The sequence below is a fragment of the Bactrocera dorsalis genome, chromosome 6, assembly GCF_023373825.1.
Source record: "Bactrocera dorsalis isolate Fly_Bdor chromosome 6, ASM2337382v1, whole genome shotgun sequence".
In the NCBI taxonomy this organism is placed as follows: Eukaryota; Metazoa; Arthropoda; class Insecta; order Diptera; family Tephritidae; genus Bactrocera; species Bactrocera dorsalis.
The window spans coordinates 13,033,689-13,059,023 of NC_064308.1; the positions used below are offsets into that span (position 1 = coordinate 13,033,689).

A 25,335-nucleotide genomic window follows, 5' to 3' on the forward strand; every position below is an offset into this window, starting at 1 on the left:
CTGGAAACGACGGATACCCTCTCTATCGGCGTCGCTCACCCGCTGACAATGGCAGAACATTCATCACTCAATTGAAAGGAAAGAATTTCGTGGTTGATAACACATGGATCGTTCCATATTCGCCAATTTTGTCTAAGGCATTCAAAACACATATAAATGTTGAGTATTGCAGTTCAATAAAATCAATTAAGTATGTTTGCAAATATGTCACCAAAGGAAGCGATATGGCGGTTATTGGCGTTGAACGAGATGAAATTAGCAAATTTCAAATGGGCAGATATGTGAACTGCAATGAAGCAATCTGGAGAATATTTTCATTTGCAATTCATGAACGCCATCCTACTGTTGTGCATCTGTCAGCTCATTTGGAGAATGGCCAGCGAGTTTATTTCAACGCAGAGAACATAGTACAGCGAACGGAAATACCACCAGCAACCACTTTAACAAGTTTCTTTGCAACTTGCGCCAGTGATCCGTTCGCGAGAACATTGCTTTACTCGGAGATGCCTCGGTATTATACATGGAATGCATCGTCTTTCCCCCGGCGCAACATAACCCTGGCGGTTCATTTTTAAATTTGACTGCATTGCAATATTGACAAACTACTGACATCTGACCGATTTGAACAGATGCGATATATTGAATGTTTGGATCATATCGAAAACCTGCCCGTTCAATGTTTACAAAAGAAAGATTTGTAAAAATTTTGTTAAAGTATACACAACTAGCTGTTACCCTATGCGCTTCGCTACACCTAAATCGATTAAAACTCTTGAGGGGTTTTACTTAGTGTTTTATTTCTTGTTGTAAAACTGTTACTTAATTATAAAACATTTATAAAACATATTGGTATACAACATTTTTGGTTTTTCCACCTGGCGCGTAAATGAATAAGCACCTTGGTGTTCCCACTCTCGAGCATTCGACGAACAATTGGCCGTGGGAGAAGCACGGTTCTTCCAAACTGACGCCGCACACTTGAAACGTTTGCCCTTGCGATTTGTAGATGGTCATCGCAAAGGCAAGACGTACTGGGAACTGCAAGCGCTTAAATTCAAACGGCATGTCCGTTGGAATTATGGGAATGCGTGGTAAGAGTACAACTTCACCTGTTGCCTTGCCATTTAGTATTTTTGCGTTGATAGTGTTGAACAATATTCGGAAATACACTTTCAATCAATTCTTCTTTCGATTGTAAAAGTCTACAAAAGTTGTTTGGCAATGTGATCAAACCGGTATCATCGATTGGTATTTTGCCTTCGCCAATGTCCAACAACTGCTTCGAAAACGCCGCTGCGGATCGATCATTGGACTCGCATGTTGATGGTAAGAGTCAGCCTTTGAACATGTCTCCACAAAACTGACGATTTTAAACATGCGTTTATTTCGTCGGCAGGAGTTGAATGACTGGCAAAGTTTGCCGAAAATAATAAATAAAAGTTGTTGCTTTTGGGGTAAATCTTGCATTGTTCTATTGAATGCTTCTAATTACTTTTTCTTAGCCATTGGGCATTCATCCCATAGAACTATTCCAGCTCCTCGCAAAACTTTTACCATTGCTGAATTCCTCGATATGTTGCACGTTGGTGTTTCAACGACTTGGATGTTCAACGGTAATTTCAACGCAGAATGTGCTGTTCGGCCGCCATTATGTAGAGTAGCAGCGATGCCTGACGAAGCAATTGCCAGCGCAATTTTCTGCTGTGACCGCATAGTAGCAAGAATCAAAGAGGTCAGAAATGTTTTCCCTGTACCACCGGACGCATCCAGAAAGTAGAATCCACCGGCGTTATTGTAAACCGCATAAACCGTATAATCTTATCATAAGCATTTTTCTGCTGAATATTCAATTTGGTAATGTTAGCTTGTATGAAAGCACGCAATTCATTGCAATCGTGTTGTTGTTCACGTTGAAGCTCATGGTCAAGCATATCTATCGCTGAACGATTGGGCGCAGCTATGCCAAGTTGCGTTAATGCCTTATTCGCAATTGTAAGGCACAGATCTTCAACCAATATCAAAGCATCATTATACATTTGTAATGTATATAGCAAGTCTCCGTCCGATGCTCGATTACGCGCCAAAATTAATAAGTCCTCGGTCATGCAGTCTTTGTACTTATTCCACAGTTCTTGCGGATTTGACGGAAGGCATGTAGATATTATTATGGCGAATAGTACGCGTATTTGTTTTGGAAGAGATGTGAGTGATGCCTCATGAAGTGCGGTGTCCCAATGTATATCATCTTCTAACAAATGCAATCGCTGACATGCTTCACGATACCTCGCACACAACTGACCGTCAACAGTTTTCAAATCATCAAATGATCTTGGTCCGCGCACGTTGACTAATAGCAGACGCAAATAGAAACATTCGGCGTTGTTCCGATGGATGGTGTAAATGCGTCCTATGGCATCGGTTTTACGGACATTTGGATAACCGTCAACACGCTCCCCTTGCTTTCGTCGTTGAAATGTTTTCGATGATGGATTCCAAGTGAAATATTTTGGTATTTCGGAACACAACTCGAAAAATGTAGTTAGTGTTGTCCCCGGTGGTCGTGCTGCGCTCTGTGGTACATTGTCTGCAGTGAAATAAACGGTAACTTGGCCGTTGATTGTCGGCGAATTCAGCTCTAATCTGTGCACGCCGCTCTCTGTACACCGCTCTACCTCGGGCATTTATTTGAGCGCGTCGCTCTTCGCTTTGATTTCTTCTTGATATTGACATTCGACGTGAATCACTCGTATGCTTGCCAACCGTATTACGTTGGCGTAGTCGAGGCATTTTCTAGAGTATGCATATTTGAAGTACATAAATAAAAATGGAAAAAGTAACCTAAAACTACATCTTAAACTATGTATTTTACCCACACACGTATATGCAATAAGACCCACAAACAGTGTATTTGCAAACCGCATGGAAACACTTACGAAACAATAACAATACTCACTTGCTTTGTGTTGTACGCAGAATGTTAATCACGTTGAAATCTGAGAAAAATACACATAATGTTGAAACATTTTTTTTTATACACTCAGTGCATTCGGAACACTTACGTTCTGTATGTCTTGTTAGCTTGACAGTCATCCATAGAAAGAACGAATGACGGGCAAAAACGATCAACGTGCGATGTCAATGTTTTTTTTTTATTAATTGTAAACATCCGCCAGTTGTTCCTTTTTATTAGTAAAAGGCATTTGACAGGACTGTCAATCTTGCGGCAAAACATTATTTCATGAGAATTTGTATAGGCGGGATGCATAATTTTTTTTTTTTTTTTGCAAAACGTGCAATGATACACACATTGAATTTCTTATGTGCACCCTCCAAACAGACCCCAATCACCCCTGAACATGTCATTGAAATCGGGCAAGCGGTCTAGGAGGAGTATGCGAACAGGAAGTTTTGCCACTTAATTTTATATATATAGATGAAATTAGGAAAAATCGTTCATATTCTATTAAAATTAATACCGGTGTAATTTTTGAAATGAAAAAAAAATCTATTTTGGGCAGAACGAAGTTTGCCGGGTCAGCTAGTTTTATTTATAATTTCAAATTAAATTTTGTAAGGCACAATTGAAGAAAAATGGCGTTAGCTGTTCTGTAGCACTCGAACTGTACAAGAGAAGCCTTCCGAAATGAATGTAACCAAAATGAGCTTTTTCCGACATTCCGTAATTCAGTTTGGGTATTCCACAGGAGATGTCCGAAAAGGGGTATTTTACAACACCGAATTGGTGTTGCCAGATTTGGTGTGTCCCCACAGTTGAATACAATGTTTTATTCTTTAACTCTTCCCCCTCGAATTTATGCTTGTCCTCAAGCGATTTCCAGGAATTCGGAATGTTACCAAATTGGGGCAGGTTACTTCGTATCTCGATTCTTGATTCATTGCAGTTCGGTGATGCGGCTATGGCTGCTACTTTTGTTTCTGCGACTGTTACAAGTTCTATCGGCAATATTAAACACTTCAACCGTTGATTGTATTTGTGCAATCCGAAGACGAGAGTCAGAGCAATGCCCAAAAGGGTTACCAGAGTAATACTCTAGAGCTTCTAGGAACAATATCCTCAATCGTTCAATTTCGCTAGGTGTAAACTGTACGAGAACAATTCCTGGCTTCATTATGGTGGATTCCAAGTTGCTGAACCGTTTGTTGTTGATTACCGAATCATCAAATGTTTGTATTGTATAGGTGCCCTCTAAATGCAGATCTGTGCCATTCCAACTTATGTTACCATTGTAGCTGTAGTTGTTTAATAGAATGATACTTTCGCCGAGCTTTTCCGCCAGTACAATATGAATCTATATAAAGGGTGATTTTTTAAGAGCTTGATAACTTTTTAAAAAAAAAACGCATAAAATTTGCAAAATCTCATCGGTTCTTTATTTGAAACGTTAGATTGGTTCATGACATTTACTTTTTGAAGATAATTTCATTTAAATGTTGACCGCGGCTGCGTCTTAGGTGGTCCATTCGGAAAGTCCAATTTTGGGCAACTTTTTCGAGCATTTCGGCCGGAATAGCCCGAATTTCTTCGGAAATGTTGTCTTCCAAAGCTGGAATAGTTGCTGGCTTATTTCTGTAGACTTTAGACTTGACGTAGCCCCACAAAAAATAGTCTATAGGCGTTAAATCGCATGATCTTGGTGGCCAACTTACGGGTCCATTTCTTGAGATGAATTGTTGTCCGAAGTTTTCCCTCAAAATGGCCATAGAATCGCGAGCTGTGTGGCATGTAGCGCCATCTTGTTGAAACCACATGTCAACCAAGTTCAGTTCTTCCATTTTTGGCAACAAAAAGTTTGTTAGCATCGAACGATAGCGATCGCCATTCACCGTAACGTTGCGTCCAACAGCATCTTTGAAAAAATACGGTCCAATGATTCCACCAGCGTACAAACCACACCAAACAGTGCATTTTTCGGGATGCATGGGCAGTTCTTGAACGGCTTCTGGTTGCTCTTCACCCCAAATGCGGCAATTTTGCTTATTTACGTAGCCATTCAACCAGAAATGAGCCTCATCGCTGAACAAAATTTGTCGATAAAAAAGCGGATTTTCTGCCAATGGTCTTTGGTAATAAAATTCAATGATTTGCAAGCGTTGCTCGTTAGTAAGTCTATTCATGATGAAATGTCAAAGCATACTGAGCATCTTTCTCTTTGACACCATGTCTGAAATCCCACGTGATCTGTCAAATACTAATGCATGAAAATCCTAACCTCAAAAAAATCACCCGTTATATAAAAATGAGTCCGTATATGTACGTTGCCGAACTAATCCAAAACGCGTCGTGCGACGATAACGCATGTGCGTGCGGTGCCAGAAGAATAATAATACGTGAATTGCAAGCATTGTTTCATGGACATAATGATTTGATTAAAACTTTTCGGACAGCACTTGATCAGATGCCGTCTGATGATCATAAAATAGTGATTCGTGCTGATAGAAGACCAATCGGAGAACACGAACGAAGATTTAATGCACCTATAAATAATGAAGTTGCTGTGGTGATTGTCGGCGATGAGTTTCAATCACGTGACATTGTATTGCGTAAAAGAACTAATCAATTACAACGTGTTTGTGAAACACATCGCACTTACGATGCCCTACAGTATCCAATTTTGTTTTGTCGAGGTGAAGATGGATACTCTATTAATTTAAAAATGGCAGATCCCGCAAACCCAGGTTGTTGGGTTTAATATACTCTTCCAATTTTGTTTAACAAGAATTAGTATGAAATGATTTAAATTTCCATTTGTTTTTTTTTCTCTTCAGAATGTGAACTCAATAAAAATGTCAGCGCTATAAACTATTATGCACATATAATTATGATACGACAAAATCAGAAAATTATTTTATTATTTTGAAATGTCGGAGACTCTTTCATCAATATGTCGTAGACATGTATGCAAAGATAGAAACAGAGCGTTTGAACTTTATTCGATTCAATCAACGGAAGTTGCGATCAGAAGAGTACTGGTATATACATCTCCGCGATGCAATCAATAGTGATGGAAATGTTGATAATGTTGGACAAGTTGTTATTTTACCAGCAAGTTGCACAGGCAGTCCAAGGCACATGCATGAATATACACAAGGTTCCATTTGCTATGTTCGTTGGTATGGTCGACCAAATTTGTTTATTACATTTACATCTAATCCACAATGGGACAAAATCAAACAATATTTATATGAAGGGCAATCTTCTACAGACCGTCACGACATAACTGCATGAGTATTTAGACAGAAACTGAAGTCATTGATGGATTTTATTGTTAAACATCAAGTTTTCGGCGAATTCGATGTTGGATGTGTTCGGTGGAATGACAAAAGAGAGGATTACCACATGACCATATTTTGGTAATGGTTAGTCAACAAAATAACAAGCGATCAAATAGATGACATCATCTCAGCAGAAATTTCTGATCAGAAAATCGATCCAGGTTTATTTGATGTTGTTACAAAAAGTATGATTCATAGACCATGTGTTGCTATAAATATTAATTGGCCATGTATGAAAGGTGGGAAATGCACGAAGCGGTATCCCAGAGATTTGATTTCCAAGACAATTAATGGAAATGATAGTTACTCATTGTATCGCCGACGCTCAACAGATTATAATGGCAAATCAATCAATATACGAGTCAGTAATCAAGATATTACAGTTGATAATAGGTGGGTTGTCCCCTATTCGCCAATACTATCAAAAGCATTCAAAGCTCATATCAATGTAGAATATTGCAATTCTGTTAAATCGATTAAATATATCTGCAAGTATGTAAATTAAGGCAGCGACATGACTGTGTTTGGTGTTGCAGAGAACCGAAAAGATGAAATAACACAATATCAAATGGGAAGGTATATCAGTAGCAATGAGCCAGTTTGAAGAATATTATCGTTCATGATCATTCATTTGTCAGTACATTTAGAAAATGGAAAACGTGTATATTTCACAGTTGATATGTGTTCGAATTTCGAATTGTGTCAAAATGATCAATTAGCTAAAACATTGCTTTATTCACAAGTACCAACACATTACACTTGGAATTCATCTAGAAAGAAATGGAACGGACGTAAGCAAGGAAGACCAGTTCAAGGATATGCTGGCATTTTTGAAAGTGATGCCTTTGGACGTCTCTACACAGTGCATCCCAGTCATGCTGAATGTTTTTATTTGCGTCTATTATTGATGTTCGTGGGCCTACATCTTTTTTGAGTTTGAAAAGAGTTAACGGCCTACAGTGTCACACTTTTCGTCAAGCACGTCAGGAATTGCATTTACTGGAAGATGATAATCACTGGGATGCGACACTTAGGGATGCATCAGCAACAGGTTCTCCTCATCAAATACGAACATTATTTGCCATTATTATTGCAACATGTTTTTCATCTGATCCATTGCAATTATGGAAAATTTTAAGGATTTTATGACCGAAGACATTTTGCATCGAATGTGCCGAATTGCAGGAAATAACGATTTAATGATTACATTGAAGGTATTTGTTTGGTAATCGCAAATAAAGCATTGACACAATTGGGTTTGCCATCTCCAAATCGACCAATGCATGATGCATTCAATCAAGAAATAAATCGAGAAAAACAATGTGATATGGATGAGTTGAGCACATTTATAAACTTGATCCAGAACAGAGACACGCATATGATACCATAATGGAATCAGTAGGAAACGAAACTGGAGGAATGTTTTTTTAGACGCTCCAGTAGGAACTGGCAAAACATTTCTGATTTCCTTGCTATTAGCGACTATAAGATCACAGAGTAATATAGCATTGGCACTTGCATCGTCTGGAATAGCAGCGACGTTATTAGATGGTGGTCGGACAGCCCATTCTGCACTTAAATTACCACTGAATATGAATGTAAATGAAAATCCCACCTGTAATGTTTCCAAAAATTCGGGAATGGGCAAAGTCTTGGAACAATGCAAATTAATAGTGTGGGATGAATGTACAATGGCCCATAAGAAATCAGTGGAAGCGTTAGACAGGACATTGCAAGACTTGCGTAGTAATGATCAACAGATATTTGCTGGCGCTTTGATTCTGTCGGCTGGTGATTTTCGTCAGACATTGCCTGTGATTCCCCGTCATCTTATTTATGGAGACATGTACAAATACTCAATTTGACTACAAATGTGCGAGTATAAATTCAAAACGAACCATCGGCCGACACATTTTCAAGGCAACTGTTGGCAATAGGCAATGATCAACTTGCTGTTGATCATGAAACTGGCTTAATCACTTTACCAAATAACTTTTGTAATATTGCACCGACAAAAGAAGAATTGATGTCAAGCGTTTTTCCAAATATTGCGGAATATTATCGCCGATTCCGCGATTATGCAATGGGACAAGATTAGCAGTTAAAAAGGTCAGGAACAATTTGATCGAAGCAACAATTTTAAAGGGGAAGTTTATAGGTGAAGATGTATTGATTCCACGAATTCCAGTGATTCCATCAGACTTACCTTTTGAATTCAAAAGACTACAGTTTCAAATACGTCTTGCATTTACTATTACAATAAATAAAGCGCAAGGGCAATCGTTGGAATTGTGTGGAATTGATTTAGAATATCCTTGCTTTTCACACTGCCAGTTATATGTTTCGTGCTCACGTGTTGGCAAGCCTTCAGTTCTCTTTATCTACACAGCAACTCATGGCAAAACCAAAAATGTTGTCTACGAAAGAGCTCTAAGATAGTTTAAGTGATACATAGTCTAAGATTGTAAGAAACTAGAATTAAAAGTTGAATAATAGGGAACAAAACCAACTTTATTAAAAACAATTGTGTTTGTTTTCTTATTTTGTTTTGCCGTGCGAAGCAGGCACCGGGCCCGCTAGTTACTTATATTAACAATTTTGTTTTAACTATTTCGATGTAATCATATAGTTGAACCAGCGCATTTTGAATTTGGTTACGGTCTATTACGTGTATTAATTTTGCCGTTGAGGTCTGTAAATGTTAAGTTTTGATAAGGCTTTTATAGATTATTTTTCCTGATTCTGTTAAAATAGTGGTGTTTTTATTTTCCTTTACTACTTCCTTTCTAAATCTTGGGGAAAGCTTCGATCCTAGCCTGGTATTTACTTATATATATACCACCTGTCCTGGTTGATAATTAATTATCTTCTTACGATTTCTGTTATGGTTTAATAAGTCTGCGTCTCTTTTTGTCCTTAGCCTGACGATGTTATCTTGTCGAGCCTTTTCATATTGATCTGTATCTGTTGTTACTTTCCTACCGTAAAATACCTCTAATGGTCGTTTCTTCGTGACTGAATGAAATGAGTAATTGTATTCGTATATTGCCCTGTCTAAAAGTTCTTTAAAATCTCGATGAATGGATTCCTTTTTAAGACACCTCATTATTTCTGATAATGTCGAGTGAAATCATTCTATTTGTCCGTTAACGGTGCTCTTGTATGGTGGAGCAATATAAATTTCTATTCCTAGTTGTTCTAACATGAATTTAATGGACTGTGAATTGAAAGATTTTTCGTTGTCCATAACAATATGCTTATGGACTCCGAAATAAAATACAATACCTCGCAAAGGGGTTCTAATATCTTCTGTAGCCTTTGATTCAATGATTCGAGCTTGAGCTAGTTTGGAAAATTTATCTATTGCCGTTAGTACAAGATGTCGTTCGGTGGGGGTCTATCGTACTTGGATTCTTTATAGATTTTACATTGTCTAACTATGTTTTCAATTTTTTTCTTCTTTCTAGGGAAATACAAATTTCCTGAAAGTTGTTGCTTGTTTTCTAATGCGTTACGGTGAGCTCTTTTATGGGTTTTCAAAATTTCTTCCTCTTGTTGGGTTTCGGTAGTCAGATCTTCGACTTTTGTTTGTGAGAAGCGTGTTTTAATGCTTCTGAAATGACTTTGGTAAAATAGTTGAATTTTTCCCATTAAGTCCTCGGTTGTATAAATACCATTTATTACGGAAGGATTAAGGTATTTTTTTAGGACTGCTATTAGTTCGTCTGAAGTGTATTCTGGTCGGAATATCTCGTGTCTATGGAAGGTGGGGAACGGAATTGTGAATTTGTAATCAAGATTTTTTGCTTTATAAATGAATATTTGGTTTTTGAATACATTTATCGGAGCTTCAATGCTAGGTATTAAATGGTGACTGGAGCTTTCAGCGCTGTGCTGTGTAGAGGCAACTGAATGGATTTGTTCTTTTGGTATTCTGTAGAGTGCGTCAGCTACAACGTTCTCTCTCCCTGGTTTATAGAATATTTCATAATCATATTCCTCTAGATAGGCTTTCCATCTCTTTCTCATTAGCAGCATAATTTTCTTCAGCCTTAGAGAGTGTTCAAGAAAAGAACGATATAGGCTGGTTATCTTGTGATAGAACAGCTCCTACTGCGAAATTAGAAGCATCAGTAGTTAAATGGAAATCCTTATTGAAATCTGGGTAACGGAGAATTATGTCTTTTGATACAAGACTACATTTTAATTTTCTAAAGGATTCTAGTGCTTCTTTGTCTAGTATAATAAATTTTTTAGATGACATTCTTTTGGACACATGTCCATCTTCCCCTCTTAAAAGAGATGTAAGTGGCTTTGCTCATTTAGCGTAGCTTTGTATAAATCTTTTGTAATAGCCGGAGAGGCCTAGGAGGGATCTTAAATCCCTCAGAGTTCTAGGGCATGGACAGTTCATTATCGCTGCGACTTTGTTAGGGTTTGTTTCTATTCCTTGATCGGAAACAACAAAACCGAGAAATTCTACTTTGTTCTTCATAAAATCGCATTTATCCAGCAGACAGTTCATGTTAGAATCGTGTAGAGTTTGAAAAACTGTGACCAAGTTTTTTAGGTGGGTATCATCATCTTTGCTAAATATTATGATGTCATCTATGTAAATGAAATATATTTTCCCAATATGTTCTCTAAGTATGTCATCCAATGCTCGTTGAAAAATTGAAGGAGCATTTTTGAGACCGAATGGGACTCGTGTAAACTCGTATTTTCCGTTATTCACGGAGAAAGCGGTCTTTTCTACGTCGCTGTTTTTTAACTGAATTTGGTGAAAACCACTTTTAAGATTTAATACAGAGAATATTTTATTGTTCCCTAATTGAGTAAGTACTTCGTTTATTTCAGGAATGGGATATTCATCTGCAAAGGTTATTTTGTTAAGTTTACGGTAATCGATAACCATGCGATATTTTTTTCAACTAAGGCATTTGCCTTTTGATTAAGTAACTTGTTAAGTTTTGTTTTCTGAATTTCGGATAAATGGGATGTTCTCGGAGTTATAGTGTTTATGGCTTCGAATCTTTTTTCTTTGATAGGAATTGTAATTCCATTTTCAATTTTCATAATGTTTTTGCTGATCTTTATTTCGGCACCTAACTCTTTTAAACTATCGTTGCCTAAGATAGCATCGAAAGATTTCAGTAAGGGTAATACGAAGAATTTTTTTTCTACGTCAAGAATGTTAAAATTATTTGCTATTTTATGATGTGTAACTTATGTGCTGCCTCCTACGGAAATAGCATTGAATGGTTTTTGATTTAGAATTCGATTGGATATAATTCCTATTTGTGTCTATCAAAATTTTTAAAATCTGACCCTCCCTCATCTTGCATACAACATATGGAAGGGAGGAACTCTTTATTCTAAAAAATTTAGATAATTATTATCACGGATTTCGTTGTCGACTTCGTCTATTTGGTCTATATACTCGTTCAAATTTTCTTCGAGATCATTATGGTTTTCGTAATCTGTAATTGCTCGGTCGTATTCTGTCGTTGTAGCGTACGTTTCAGCAGATAGCATTTCCTCTTCTTTATAAGTGGTTTGTATGTTAAAGTTTCTCTGTCTTTCCTGTGCATTTGCTATTAGGTCAGATGGTCTTTTGCCAACTTTGAAGCGAGGTCGGTTCATGTAATTGACCATTTTCGTTTGTATACTGGGGTCCACGTCCATAGGTTCTGGACGAGGCAGTGGTTTTTGTGCCGTAGGCCTAAGTGTATTCTGGTATAGGTATTGTCTATTTGAGAATGGTTGTCGAAGTGCGCCAGTAGGTTGGAAATTGTTAAAGTTCTGTCTTGGTTGTGCGATTGGTGGTTGTAGTCCATATTGTTGACATTGGTAAAGTCTTGATGGGACTGGAGGTTGTTGTCCATTTTGTTGGTATTGGTAGGGTCTTGTTGCGTGCAGCAGCTATAGGTTTGGAATTGCTGAAGTTACTTGTTTGTCCTTTGTTTGCTGCGTGGTTTGCACGAAATGTTTGGTTTTCCAACTTCAAACACAAATGGAGTGCTGAAGGTAAATCTACTGGTTCTTCATTTCCTAATAGGCGAGGTAAGTCACCTCGCAACCCTCGTACAAAAGTGTCTAGAGCTTTGTCTCTGTACGTTTTTGTCATTAGTTGTCCTGCTTCTCTACCTAACCCCATACAACCAATTTTATTCAAAATTAGGGATAAGTGTTTGTAAACTATCTGGTCGAATTCCTCTACTGATTGATTGGAGTCTTGGACTAACATAGTCATTTGGTATTCTAAAGTATTTATGTCGCGTTTGTCCGCATAATGTAATGTCAGACATTTGGAAATGGCTAACCAATTAATTGGGGTATTATAGGATTCCAATGCCATATCGGCATGTCCTATTATCTTATTCCGTATGGTGTGCAAGATACCATAGTATTACCTTGATAAGCACTATATGCTTCTAGGATACGATCTACTCCCTTTTTCCATGAACTGAATTCTGATGGGTCACCTGAAAACTCGCGTATTGTTTTCACTATGTCTCGTACCCTATCTAAGTCACCTAGAATTCCTGACATGTTCTGGGGCGATCACATGATCGGCTACATCGGCGAATTCCTCCGGTGAATTCTGTCGCCTTAATAATTCTGGTAATTGCTGCGCTATAATTTCACTAATTATTACATAATCGTGGCTGCAAGTGCAGCTCGGTCAACGTTTTCAACCATAATTCTGGTTTGTGTTGTGGATGCGCTAAGTCTTGAAGGCCTGAATAGGTTGTTTGCATTGGCCATAAAATAATCACGCAAATATCAATTTAATTACGGTTCAGAAAATGAGTAAATTGTTTAAAAGTATTAACAAATTTTATGCAAATTTCGGAAATAATCCCCTAATTTTTGTTGAAATCATGCAATTTTCGAGTTTAATTATAACAAGTTGGCTGTTTACAAAAATCGTATCGTTTGAATTTTTTTATATCAATTTCCAATTGATTCCAATAATAATTAATAATTTAATTAATTTTTTAATAATAATAATATTAATAATTTTTAGTAATAAATTTAATTAATATTAATTTTACAATACTAGAGTTAATGGTGCGCCTAATCCCTTCGACGATGCGGATTTCATCCTTTTTGTAACCTTCCTGTTACTACTGAGGATAATGGATCATAAAGCATTTCGTGTGTCAATGAAGCATTGCTTTTTGGGAAAAGTACTGTTGAATTTGGGCTCAGGGAAATCCACCGTTGAGTTGCAAAGTAGGTGCTCGCAAGTTCATAATCCAATAAAAACAACGAATTCTCTCAAATTGCAATAAAGCCGAATTTTTGCGTCGGTGATAGAAATATAGCTCCCTCATTTCCCACTGGAGTCCAATCGACAGTCATTCTAGTGGACTGCACGTGATGAACCGGTTCTTAGGCGTGGAAAAACGAAAAAGGCGGCTGGAAAGGTTGTGCCATCAGTTTTTTGGGAAGCACGTGGTATAATACATCAACGACTGATTACTGAACCATTTATAATCATTTCACTGCGTATTTGGTTGCAGTTCTATTTCAAATACTTAACAATTGTATTATTTTTGAGGAAGTGTTTCCGCTGGCTGTACTGTATTCGCTGGGTTGAAAAACACTCTTTAGCCATTCTTCAAATGAACTGCGAGACGCACAACAATCGAAAAACGTTCATGAATTGCAAAAGTAAATACCCTACAAAGCGCTTTATTGCAGTTCACGTATCTACCGTATCGTTCAAGACCAATAACCGCCATATTGGTTCCTTTGATGACGTACTTACAAACGTATTTTATAGATTACACCAAACTGCAATACTAAACATGGATATGAGTTTTGAATGTGAATTAGACAATAGCGGAGAATATAGTACGATCCATATGTTGCCAACTTCGATATTCACTACTCTAAGTTGTATGGTCGTCTGATGAGCTACGACGATAGAGTGGATATCCATCATTTCCAGTTTGCGATTTCGAAAGAAAAGCAAGTGGATAGTGTTTCGTGCATTTATTGTTACACATAAGTACAAACCGAAGTGGAATTGTGGTGTCCGCAAGGTCCATGAACCATATTGGTTTGCATCACTTTGTTTAATACTGGATCTTTCTCTGCATCATGAATTTCCGCAGAAATGATTTTATCAATTTGATCTGGTGGAACCACTACCCACCATCCAAAGAAGAACATCGTAACTGTTGTTTGAAAAGTCGTGCTGTGACAACGTGACGATCGCTTGCTGATTGACCACGACCCATAATTCCACACGTATGTCATCGCATACTGGGAGTACTCATTCATGTGCCTTGGCGTTGATGGCAAAAAGAACACCGACCGATATTAGCGGGACCTCTTCGTGGCTTCGTAACAAATTTCAACCTGTAATTGATCACTTCGTTTGAAACACACATAAATACTGAATAATTTTCAAAATTTTTTTTTAATAGCCGGAATAAAAGAGCAAGCGACCGAAATTGAACGATTCAAATAATTTACAAATCAAAATATTGAAAAACAAAAGAAAAAAGAACTGTATGAAAAAAGTAAATTTTTGGAAATTTCCAATTTTCCGACTTTTTCTTATTAAAAGATTTTTTTTTTTTTCTGACCCTTTCCAGATCCACAGCGAACAACTTCTGAAAATTTCATGAAGATTGGTTTCGCCGCTCTCGAGCCTTAGCGTTACTAACAAACAAACATTCATTTTTACTTACATATGTATATACAAAATAAATCGTTTGTATGGGAAAAGGAAAAGGACTGTTTTTAGGCGTTTTCCGGCAAGTTTCGTAACTTTTACATAAGAACCTTCTACTAATAATAACAAATACAACAAAAAAAGAATTAGTGAAATCGGTCCAGCCATTCACGCGTGATGCCGTGACAACGGAAAAGTCGCTCTAGTGGTTATTATTGTAAAAAGCCTTTTTCTGGAAATTCTTATCTTACGAATTTCTTTTTCTGTGAATTAATTAGTTTGCGTTTTATATTATCCTCATGGATAATTATGTTATTAATTTAAGTTTTATTTCCTAGATCATCTTTAACAACTTGTTTTTTATATCTTGCTTGCAATTTATTTCTTTCTGCTGTAAATTTTTCATATAGTACTTGTCCAGCATTTTTGCACGTTCAATTTTTAAAACTTCTAGAATGTCTTCATGAGATACTTTTGTTTGAAATACTTATATCAAATATTTTCATTTTGGTAATAGATAATACTGTTGTAATTCTCGAAACATAATTTTCAAACTGCTACAATAAATAGTTATACTTGTCCATTCGTGGTGCTGTGTCTTGGGTCGCAAAAATATAAAATGATATTTCATCTTTGCCTTAGTGATTTCAATTGCGAAGTGCTAAAGCTTGGTTTACAAGGGTTATGATAGTTTTTCGCTTAGGTTTAATTTATTTTCTATGTTTTTGACAATTAGAAATTTAGAATCGGCAATGACGCAAGTTATAAATTAAAGTTTTTCAGGGTAAAAAATGTCTAGATGCTTTTCTCATTTCTTGATTGGTATAGGAGCTTGCTGTACGAGTATTAGTATTTTAAAAGAGTGTCTGTCGTATTTGTTTTTGTTACAAATTTTACAATTTCTGCAATATTCCTTGAGTTTTTAACTCATGTAGTGTCAATAGTATATTGTTTATATGTAGTTGTTTAATATTTCCATCATAAGTACGATGTGCTCTAGGATATCGTCTACAGCTCTTTGAAATTTGTGTTTCATAAGAATGTCATGAAAACATGATTTCAAATCTACAGTCAAGAAATATTTTTACTTTTCTAAATTGGAGAGAATTCTGTTGGACTCAGGATACCTGTGACGTATTGTTCACGCATTTAGTTAACAACTAATCAGTGTTTGTAGGTGCCATCAGGATTTTGACCTTTATTTTGAAACTACTCGTATTATATCGCTTTGCAACATCAACGACAGCATAATCAGGATTTTTCTCAAATTATAATTTTTGTTTAATATTTTTTCAATGTTGGATACATCAATGACGGCATGTACAGGATTGTTTCCCAAACTTCTATTTTTATTTAATGATTTATCTTTCTTATCAATTTCTTTTATATTTTCTTCTTCGTTCGATAATATATATTTGCTCTTTTTCCGCTAAGTATGTTAAAATAACTTTTTTATATCTATGGAGCCTTGAATTTTTTTTAACAAATTGTAACCGCAGAAGTTTTAGCTTCTAATTTGTCAATTCATAGAATATTTTTTTTTCTCCAAAAATATGAACATAGTGGTAAACTATAGGATATAATCGTATATTCATCAACAGTTTTGATGAGTTTCTTTATTGTCAGATCTTTTTTTTTGCAGATGCATGGCATCTGTATCGATAAGAATAATAAATGTTTTATTTATACGGTAGTTCCATCGGTAGATGATTGGGGACTGGCTGTTGATCTAAAAAAATTATCCTCGTTTAAATTGTCAATAACTTGTGTATTCACTGGTGGCTGGTTGTTAGAGACACAATAGAGTTCCTACGTTGTTTTAAATAATTCAGTTGACCCTACTGATTTTTGTTGGTTAGATTTGGGTTAGTTTGATAAAATTTTAGTTGCTTTTTATGGAAAGTTTGGAGTTTATTGATGAATGTGAAGTTGAACTGAGCGATATATATCAATAGGCTTTTTAAATTTTTTGTTCGCCTTGACTTAGGTTATTTGCTTTGAGCTACCGCAAATTATTTGTAATTTCGTTAAAATGTGAAAAGCAATTTTGCCCTCGAATTGTTTAACTCAAGCTCTTGGGCTTTGGCAAAGAAAGGTAAGCCACTCTGCTTGATTACCATGTATCATAATCGTTTTGTTAACAAGTAGAAAATTATTTTTTATTAACTAATATATAACACGGGTCAACACAAAATTTGACCTTAACTTTAAAGCAGTAAATTTCCAGGTTTTAGGTCGTAATTAGACGAAACAAAATATATGCCATGAAAAAGTTCGCTTTTTTTATTTAGGAAACCGCTTAAACGATAGTATAATTATCTGCAATTATTATAAAGTATTATATAGTATTATTACTATAGTTCGGACGAACTTTTGAGTTTTATCAGCTACACCCAGAAACCTTAGATCGATTGTTGCTTTATTTTCCTAAATACAGTCTTACAATCACATAGAATATCTTTAATTATCTCCTCCTGTACTACCTCCTGACAGCTTCTATAATAGTCATCATACGGCGTTCCTAATCTACTGAGAAGTATGCCTATTAGACCTGTTATGTACTCCTACTAGAGTTATTATATCATCATTCCTTTTAAACTTTAATAGACGACATGTGCGGCCCATATTCCATTCATGATTGTCGAGCTAGTCAGGGGTTGTTTCCACCGAGGCTCGGCTATGTTTATAACACGTTTGTCTATTAAATATCTGCAGGTCGCTAGAGGTATATACGAGAGTACCCTCTTTTTTGGAGTCTAATTATAGGTTGGTGCCTAATTTATCTGCTTCACAGTTTCCAGGGATACCATTATGCCTACAAAAATTGAATGTTTTATCCATTAAAAAAATCTAGTTTGACGAAACCCTAAATGACTATTAGTGACCTCAAAGCAGTCTAGTTATATAAATATATCCCGTGTTGTGAGTACACGGGTCTAGTAGGCGAAAGAAGATCTTGACTTCTACCACCTCCCACTCATTTATCCAGCATTGAGCCATATCCGTATAGATAATTATCCCCGCATCCTTGTCCACTTTTCTATGGTAGGGAAAGCAATATTGAGGACCGATTTTAGAATAAACTGCTTAGAAATACTACGAAAAAAGTACTAGCTCAGTCTTCCAAGCTCCTCAAGTCTTCAAGTTAGAAGTGAGTATCCATTAGAAAGCCCAAAGGCACTTTACTGAATACCGTTCAGCCTTGGTCTGCCTTCTGAAGGTATCCGATACTATGCACCGATTACGCTACCCAGAGGATACTTGGTCAAAGATCGGAAGTCGTGAGCTGCTTGAGCCATATGTAAAAGAATCGTTTCTGGCCACTCTCAAGTGAATGGCGAATGGCCTCTAAGGCTTGTCGCCGAGAATCTGTTAACAGGTTAACAAGGATACTCAGTTACTATTTTTTTTTTTGCTCTTGCAGGTACATCTGCCAGTTAATTTTCCTGTCATTCCCTAACTTTTCTATCCTGCTTACCTGGTCTTTAAATATGCATTCAATATAGCGGTGATCCAAAAAAAGTGTTCGTCGAGAACTCTCCATTGGATTAACTTAATTGTTCCTCCTCCGACTTGAGTGCAAATTCTAACACATCTTGGAGGTTTTTTGTTATAAATGTTAACACATTGGAACAGCTACATAACAAAATTACTCGAAAGGTAGTTAAAGAGCAACTCACCCCTTTCGTTGATATCCGTGCTACCCCATAAAATTTAGTGTGCATTGGAGTCACATTCAGGTATTATCAAGAACATAAATGCTTCATATGGCATAAAGCTACCTATTTCTCAGCTTATTGTTGTAGTGTCTTGATTAAATTCTCCTTTACATTTGTGAAACCATAGTAAATCTCCATGCCACTTTTCCTCAGCGGTCTTATGGATCTTTTTGTTAACAATAACATAATCCACATTGTGGCTTGTTTCATCTCCACACCAAATTCCGCCGCGGGGTCCTCGACGGCCTTGACAAATCTCTATCCCTCAGTTGGCTAATTTTGATATCAGGCTCTTGCCCTTGTTCGAGATGCGATATCCTTCCAGTTTAACGCTGCTCTCTTCTGGGGACAACTAGCTTCCTCCGGACTCCTTTAAATTATTATTGGTTTAATTATTACTTTGGCTCATATTCGGACCCACGAGTGTAGAGCAAGGTATGTCCTCTTGCAGATAGCTCCCGCTGCGCAAGTAAGGCTGTCTATAACTGAGTTCGCCAAGACTGGACTGGGCTATTAAAGAACCTCCTGGCAGATTAATGCTCGATACCGGTCGCATTACACCTTGATCCAGGCCTTTTTGTATCCCCTACAATGGAAATACTCCGCATCCAGATGCTGTGTTATTGACGAGCAATGTACGCCCAGGTCGGAAGTCTGACATTAGCTATAAATCTCACTACTACAACAGGGGCGAACTATTGCTTGCCTACTTCGTGAAAGCGTGGTATCTATTACCAAACGGTAATTCTTTGTTTTCTATGTGCTGATTCTGTGTTGATCCCTTAGATGTGTGGTTGTGGGTCGTTTTTTCTACAGGGTTTATGCAGAAAGTTGTAGGACTGAGTCGATGTAAAAAAATTGTTTGAACCAATTGTTACGCCATCGTTGGGATGCCGGCTTTGGTTAGGTAGCTGTTTACAAGAAAGGTGGTGTGAACCGGAGGTTGTTGTAGTGTAACTTTCAATCGGCTGCAATGTCTTGGCGGACCCGATTTACCCTTCGTTTGAGTCTCTTGAGGACTTCCACGTAAAAATTTGCGTTGATGGTTCGTCCAGGATGAACAAATTCATGGCGGACGATGCCCTTAATAATAGGTTGTCAAAAAAGTCTTGCGGTATTTTTATTGAATTTTCAATCGTTCATAAAATTGGTTACAATAATGCGATTCAAATCAAATATGCGCCGTTTTGTTCGATGACGCGGTTCCAACAAGATGCCAACTACATAATGCCCGTCTCTTAGAAGCTCGCTTCCCTATTGGCAAAAAACTCGGAGAGCCAAATTTCACAGGACTCTCTTGTGGCCAACTTCAGACTACCAAGTGCGTTCGCCATGGACAAAAATAGGTGGTAATCACTTGGTGCGAGATTCGGACTATACGGTGGATGTAAAAGAACCTCCCATTCGAGCTCCCGGAGCTTCTGGCGCGTCACTAAAGATGTGTGTGGCCTGGCGTTGTCCTGATGGAAAACAATTCGGCCTCTGTTTATCAAAGATAGCCTCTTCTGCACGAGTGCTGCCTTCAAGCGGTCCAGTTGCTGGCAGTACAGGTCCGAATTGAGTGTTTGGACATAGGGGAGCAGCTCATAGTGGATTATTCCCTGCTAATCCCACCAAACACACAGAAGAACCTTCCTGGCCGCCAATCCAGGCTTGCCACCATCTGGGCCGCTTCAGCGCTTTTCGACCACGACCGTTTGCGCCTTACGTTATCGTAAGTGACCCACTTTTCATCGCCAGTCACCATACGCTTCAAAAACGGGTTGATTTTGTTGCGATTCAAAGCGATTCGCATGCGTCGATACGGTCAAAGATGTTTTTTGCGTCAATTCGTGTGGCACCCATACATCGAGCTTCTTAGAGACTCCAAGCTTCTTCAAATGGTTTATAACGGTTTGATGACTCATGCCCAGCTCTTGACCGATGCCACGGCTGCTACTATGCCGGTCTCTTTCGACCAATTCAGCGATTTTAACGCAATTTTCGACGACAGGCCTTCCGCAGCGTGGCGCATCTTCGACCACCTCTACACCAGAACGAAAACGTTGAATATATTGGGTTGTCAAAAATGTCTTGCGGTATTTTTTATTGAATCAATTCGTGTGGCACCCATACATCGAGCTTCTTAGTGACTCCAAGCTTCTTCAAATGGTTTATAACGGTTCGATGACTACTATGCCGGTCTCTTTCGACCAATTCAGCGATTTTATCGCAATTTTCGACGACAGGCCTTCCAGAGCGTGGCGCATCTTCGACCACCTCTACACCAGAACGAAGACGTTGAAACCATCGTTGTTCGGTGGAAATGGAAACTGTATCGGGTCCATAAACTGCACAAATTTTATTGGCGGCTTGAGATGCATTTTTGCCTTTATCGTAGTAGTACTGTAAAATATGCCGTATTTTCTCTTTATTTTGCTCCATGTTTGCGACGCTATAACTCACGAACGACTTAAAAGAAAAGACAATCAATCAAACACGTGTTAGCGCGTGCAATGAGCTTTCCAAAAAGGTATAGCATAACCCGATGCGACGAATAAAACTAGACCTACGCGCTTTCAGCGCCAACTAGCTAAAATACCGCAAGACTTTTTTGATAACCTATTATAAATCAACATCTGGGTAACTCCCTTCGTCAAGCGTCCCTGTCGCAGATTTACCGAGTTTCACATAGAATTTAAACGCATACCTTTGCTCTAACAAACGCTGCATTTTCGGCTTGCATCACTAACAGAAACCCTTCGCGAGAAATTGTTTGTCCTGACTGTCTTGGTACTCGGAGATAACTGACCATCCACTCGTTTATTACGAACACCCTCTACCGAATCCAGCCGGTGCTCGCACGCTCCGAAGTACAGTCGCGGCGAAAGAAAAGCAGTCCTGTTACTTTCCGGACAAAACTTGTATTATATGGCTTTCACTTAGATGTTACTGTTTTTTTTTATTAAGAAACACTTTCAGGTGGCTTTAACTTTCAGTTTTTCTGTTTTTCACTTCTTTTCAGTAGTTTATCGCTCCCGCAATATTTTTATATTTAGTAAGCAATCTTCCCAAAAGTATATTTTTCAGCAAACCGCCGAGAAAAATAAAACCTATTGGTTTGAGCTCTGAGTTGACTGATTCCTTATTTTCCAAGAATTCGTAAGCTTATTGATTAATGCTTACATAAACTAATTGTCCCTTAATATATCTATGTGTAAAAGATTGAAGCAATCGGCATCCTGTTACATTTTTTGGTAGTCTCAATATTGTTTTATTTTATGTGGGTTATATGGAAGCAATCTTATTTACATTCGTTAATGAACAGTTTAGTGTTAACTTGTACATATGTAAGCACACATGTCTTCATGAGTACGCTTTATTACTACCTTAAACGTAAATACGAACATTTTATACTTGCAGATGAAAGTCGGGATGTTAATATGCCTTCAGAGGACGACGTAAAGAGGCAAAGAATAGCGTACAGTGGTGACCAAATCTATTCGAATGCAAGTGTTATACAATTCATGTCTATAGTTATTTTCATTAATATGTTTATCTTTCCTGAATTTAATTTGTGTTTTGGTTAAACAGATTTGGTCTGGGAAATGGTGCATCAAGGATGAGCATAAACTCCTGTCAGAATTAGGTGGTTTGACTACGAATAGTAATACAGCCTATTATGACGCCCATAATAACTTTTCTGCAACAGGAGCCGCCGGAAACGATGCAATGATTTATGACAGTATTACATCAATATCGCAAAATTCGCTATATACACCGTCACTAGGAGCATCCATTGGTAAGTATAGAACAGAAATATGTCTACAAGAAAAGTGTCGAAATACTGTAATCGTTACATTCAAGCATAGTTATCTAACTTTTAATCAATCAGAAGTATTAAGTTCCTGTCTAAGACTTTGCAAAATCCTAACACACTAATCCAGTCAACGGTTTTTATCATACATATGTAAATGTAACATGATGCGAAAACTTAGACTGCAAATAAATTATACATTTTGTTACTATTTTCTATTGATTTTTACATTCATATAATTTTATTGCTCTTTTAATTATAACCTTTTATCAGGCAGTAGTTCGTTAACCCCTCTAGTGCCTATAAATATGTCAGACATGAAACTAAATGCAAGTTCACTTGAAACAAACATATCGTCCTATTACACAGGTAAGCAAAGTGTGATACGTACCATAAATGTAATTTAAATTAGCTAAAACGTAGAAGACAATAAAAATATTATTATGCGATACTTTGTAAAATTGTAAATATCTCGTAGAAATGTGATATAACTGGCACTAGACTTTTTCCACGCCCACAGAACAACCTTAATGGAAAAGTATGAAGGATAAGACGTCATCGCCTATTAAGCTACTAAACTCCAATAGGAGCATATTAAATTCGTTAGATTCGTATACAAAGAAAGTTCAAGTAGTAAAACTGATCGACTAGTATATGATAAATAATATGGCTGTAAACGATTCCCAAATTATAATATAGCACTAAATTATATTTTCTCAACTCTGATTTAAATTTTAGAGACATCTTTAAACTGTCAGATTGACATACTTGTGAGCAGCACAGCTCTAATAACATTGTTTAATAAATAGCCCCTTTACAACAAAAAGTGCGTTGTATAAAAGAATCTATCTCATCGATAGATAGGTGGTGCTGATCTTCCAGTTTCTTGCAAATCTTTGTAAGAATATTATTTCCAGGCCACCAAACACATATTTTCCCGACACTAGTCTGTATCATAGCTCTTCCCAAATTGACTTATTATGCTAATATCCTCGATTATTTGACCGAGTTGCCATTGACTCCGCGACTGACAGATACTCTTAGTATTAGATCCGAACTTACCCCGTGCTACTATGAGCATATTGGAAACCAATACTCTTTATGACAATATCGTGGATACAAATATGGATTTTATTATTGAAGTAACCTTTACCTACCTATGGATAGGTTACTTGAGTATATGCCTACATAAAGCATTCTAAAAGTAAACGACCAGTAGTTAGCAGTTTCAAACTTTGAGTTAATAGTGGATTTTTGGTTAACGATCTGCTTTCCTATGATGTTTTCGGTCACACCACTCAGCCTTTGGGACGTGTAAAGTTAGTCCGTCAAATATGAGAATTATGAGGCAGAATTTCTTTGACCTTTAATTCGATACGATTTTTAAGGTCCCGAATTGGATATTTCTTAATTCTAAATTACTCTCAATTAAGTACATAACGAGACGATTTTATTTTTGTAGAAGCCATGACTTGCTACTAGGGAGATCATGAAAAAAGTGCGAAAATTGTTTTTGTATACGTTTCAAATGAAAAAAGTGAGAAAACGTTTACAACAATAATTTTTTTCACTCAAATATGTTGAACTTTATGTATTTTTGTGAATAGTTCTTTTACATTATTTTAGAATGAAGGTCGAAAACTCTATCTTAGCGAGCATGCCAAAAGTGGCACTTGACAAAAATGTTGTGATGGATCCCTTACGACAACCCAAATGCAAAAAAAAACGGCAATTGGTGGTATCAGAAGGGCGTGTTGTAGGATGAGATTCTAAGCCCGATTGAAACCTTTAATGGGAAAGGAAATCTCCCGAAATATACGACTAAACATGATAATGAATTATGAAACATTGACATTGGTAGCAGCGAAGCCATAATACCCTTTACAAACGCAAAAGTTTCTGTATTCATTAATCGTATTGAATTGTTCCCTTAAACTGTAAACTTAAAGCTGTGCCAAATTTCGTAAAAAAAAAATATTTTCAAACAAGGACATCATTGTGATAGTTCACTTTGTATGTTTGCTATATGCTATAGTGGTTCGACATCGACGGTGCCAACAATTGAGGTTGTTGGAAGAGAAAAGAACGTGTGCAAAGTTTCAATTCGATATCTCAAAAACTGAGAGATTAGTTCTCATATATAGAGCCTAATGAACAGACATGGCTAAATGGACTCAGCTCATCATGTTAAACTGGGTATATAAATTTGGTATGTTTCTTTGTTTATAATCTGTATTGAAATTACCACATCAAAAAGATCCATTCGCGAGTACATTTTTCTATATACTAGAAGTTCGAAACCTAAATCTGTGATAATTACTATTTTTGGATTTATTTTAATATAAATTAAGGCAATTACAAGTTTTATGTTATTATCAAGTTGACTTATAGCTAAAATATATACTTATATCCCTCACATGAAAAGATTACATGTAGTGTGTGATTGTACATATGGTAACGCGTACAGAGATGTACAGGTGTAAGCTGTGTTCGATTCGCAGCTTTCTCGTAAAAAAATTGCATGTGAAAGCAACAATAAATTTTCGAGTTGAATTCGTACAAAAAAGTATGCGGATACCTCACTGAGGAAGTATAACTGCATTCTTCAACGCTACCAAGTTTTACTTTGCATATTTTTCTCAAGTATAATCGCTCAAATGACAAATTATTCTCAAAAGTAAAAGTTTATTTGCAAAACAAAGGGCTAAATAAACTATGATTGTTCACGAGCAAACACTAAGGTGTTACTAAAACTTTTTTTTAGGTGCAGAAAGGAGAATTGCTCCACCAAATATACGAGGTTTGACAATTAAGTAATGAGACTGATTTTATTG

At 37.0% G+C, this 25,335-nt stretch overlaps 1 protein-coding gene across 14 annotated transcripts in view; it reads left to right on the top strand.

The window, feature by feature from the left end:
• The window catches only part of LOC105227165 (paired box protein Pax-5), a 199,033-nt gene that overhangs the window by 149,450 nt on the left and 24,248 nt on the right, over window positions 1-25,335 (top strand). For 12 of the 14 annotated variants that reach the window (XM_049459614.1, XM_049459628.1, XM_049459615.1 and 9 more), the window contains 3 exons: window positions 22,108-22,193; window positions 22,279-22,486; window positions 22,775-22,870. In XM_049459614.1, coding sequence (XP_049315571.1) covers window positions 22,108-22,193; window positions 22,279-22,486; window positions 22,775-22,870 — 390 coding nt within the window. The remainder of the gene's footprint in view (window positions 1-22,107; window positions 22,194-22,278; window positions 22,487-22,774; window positions 22,871-25,335) is intronic. The other 2 variants (XM_049459617.1, XM_049459625.1) reach the window with 1 other exon arrangement.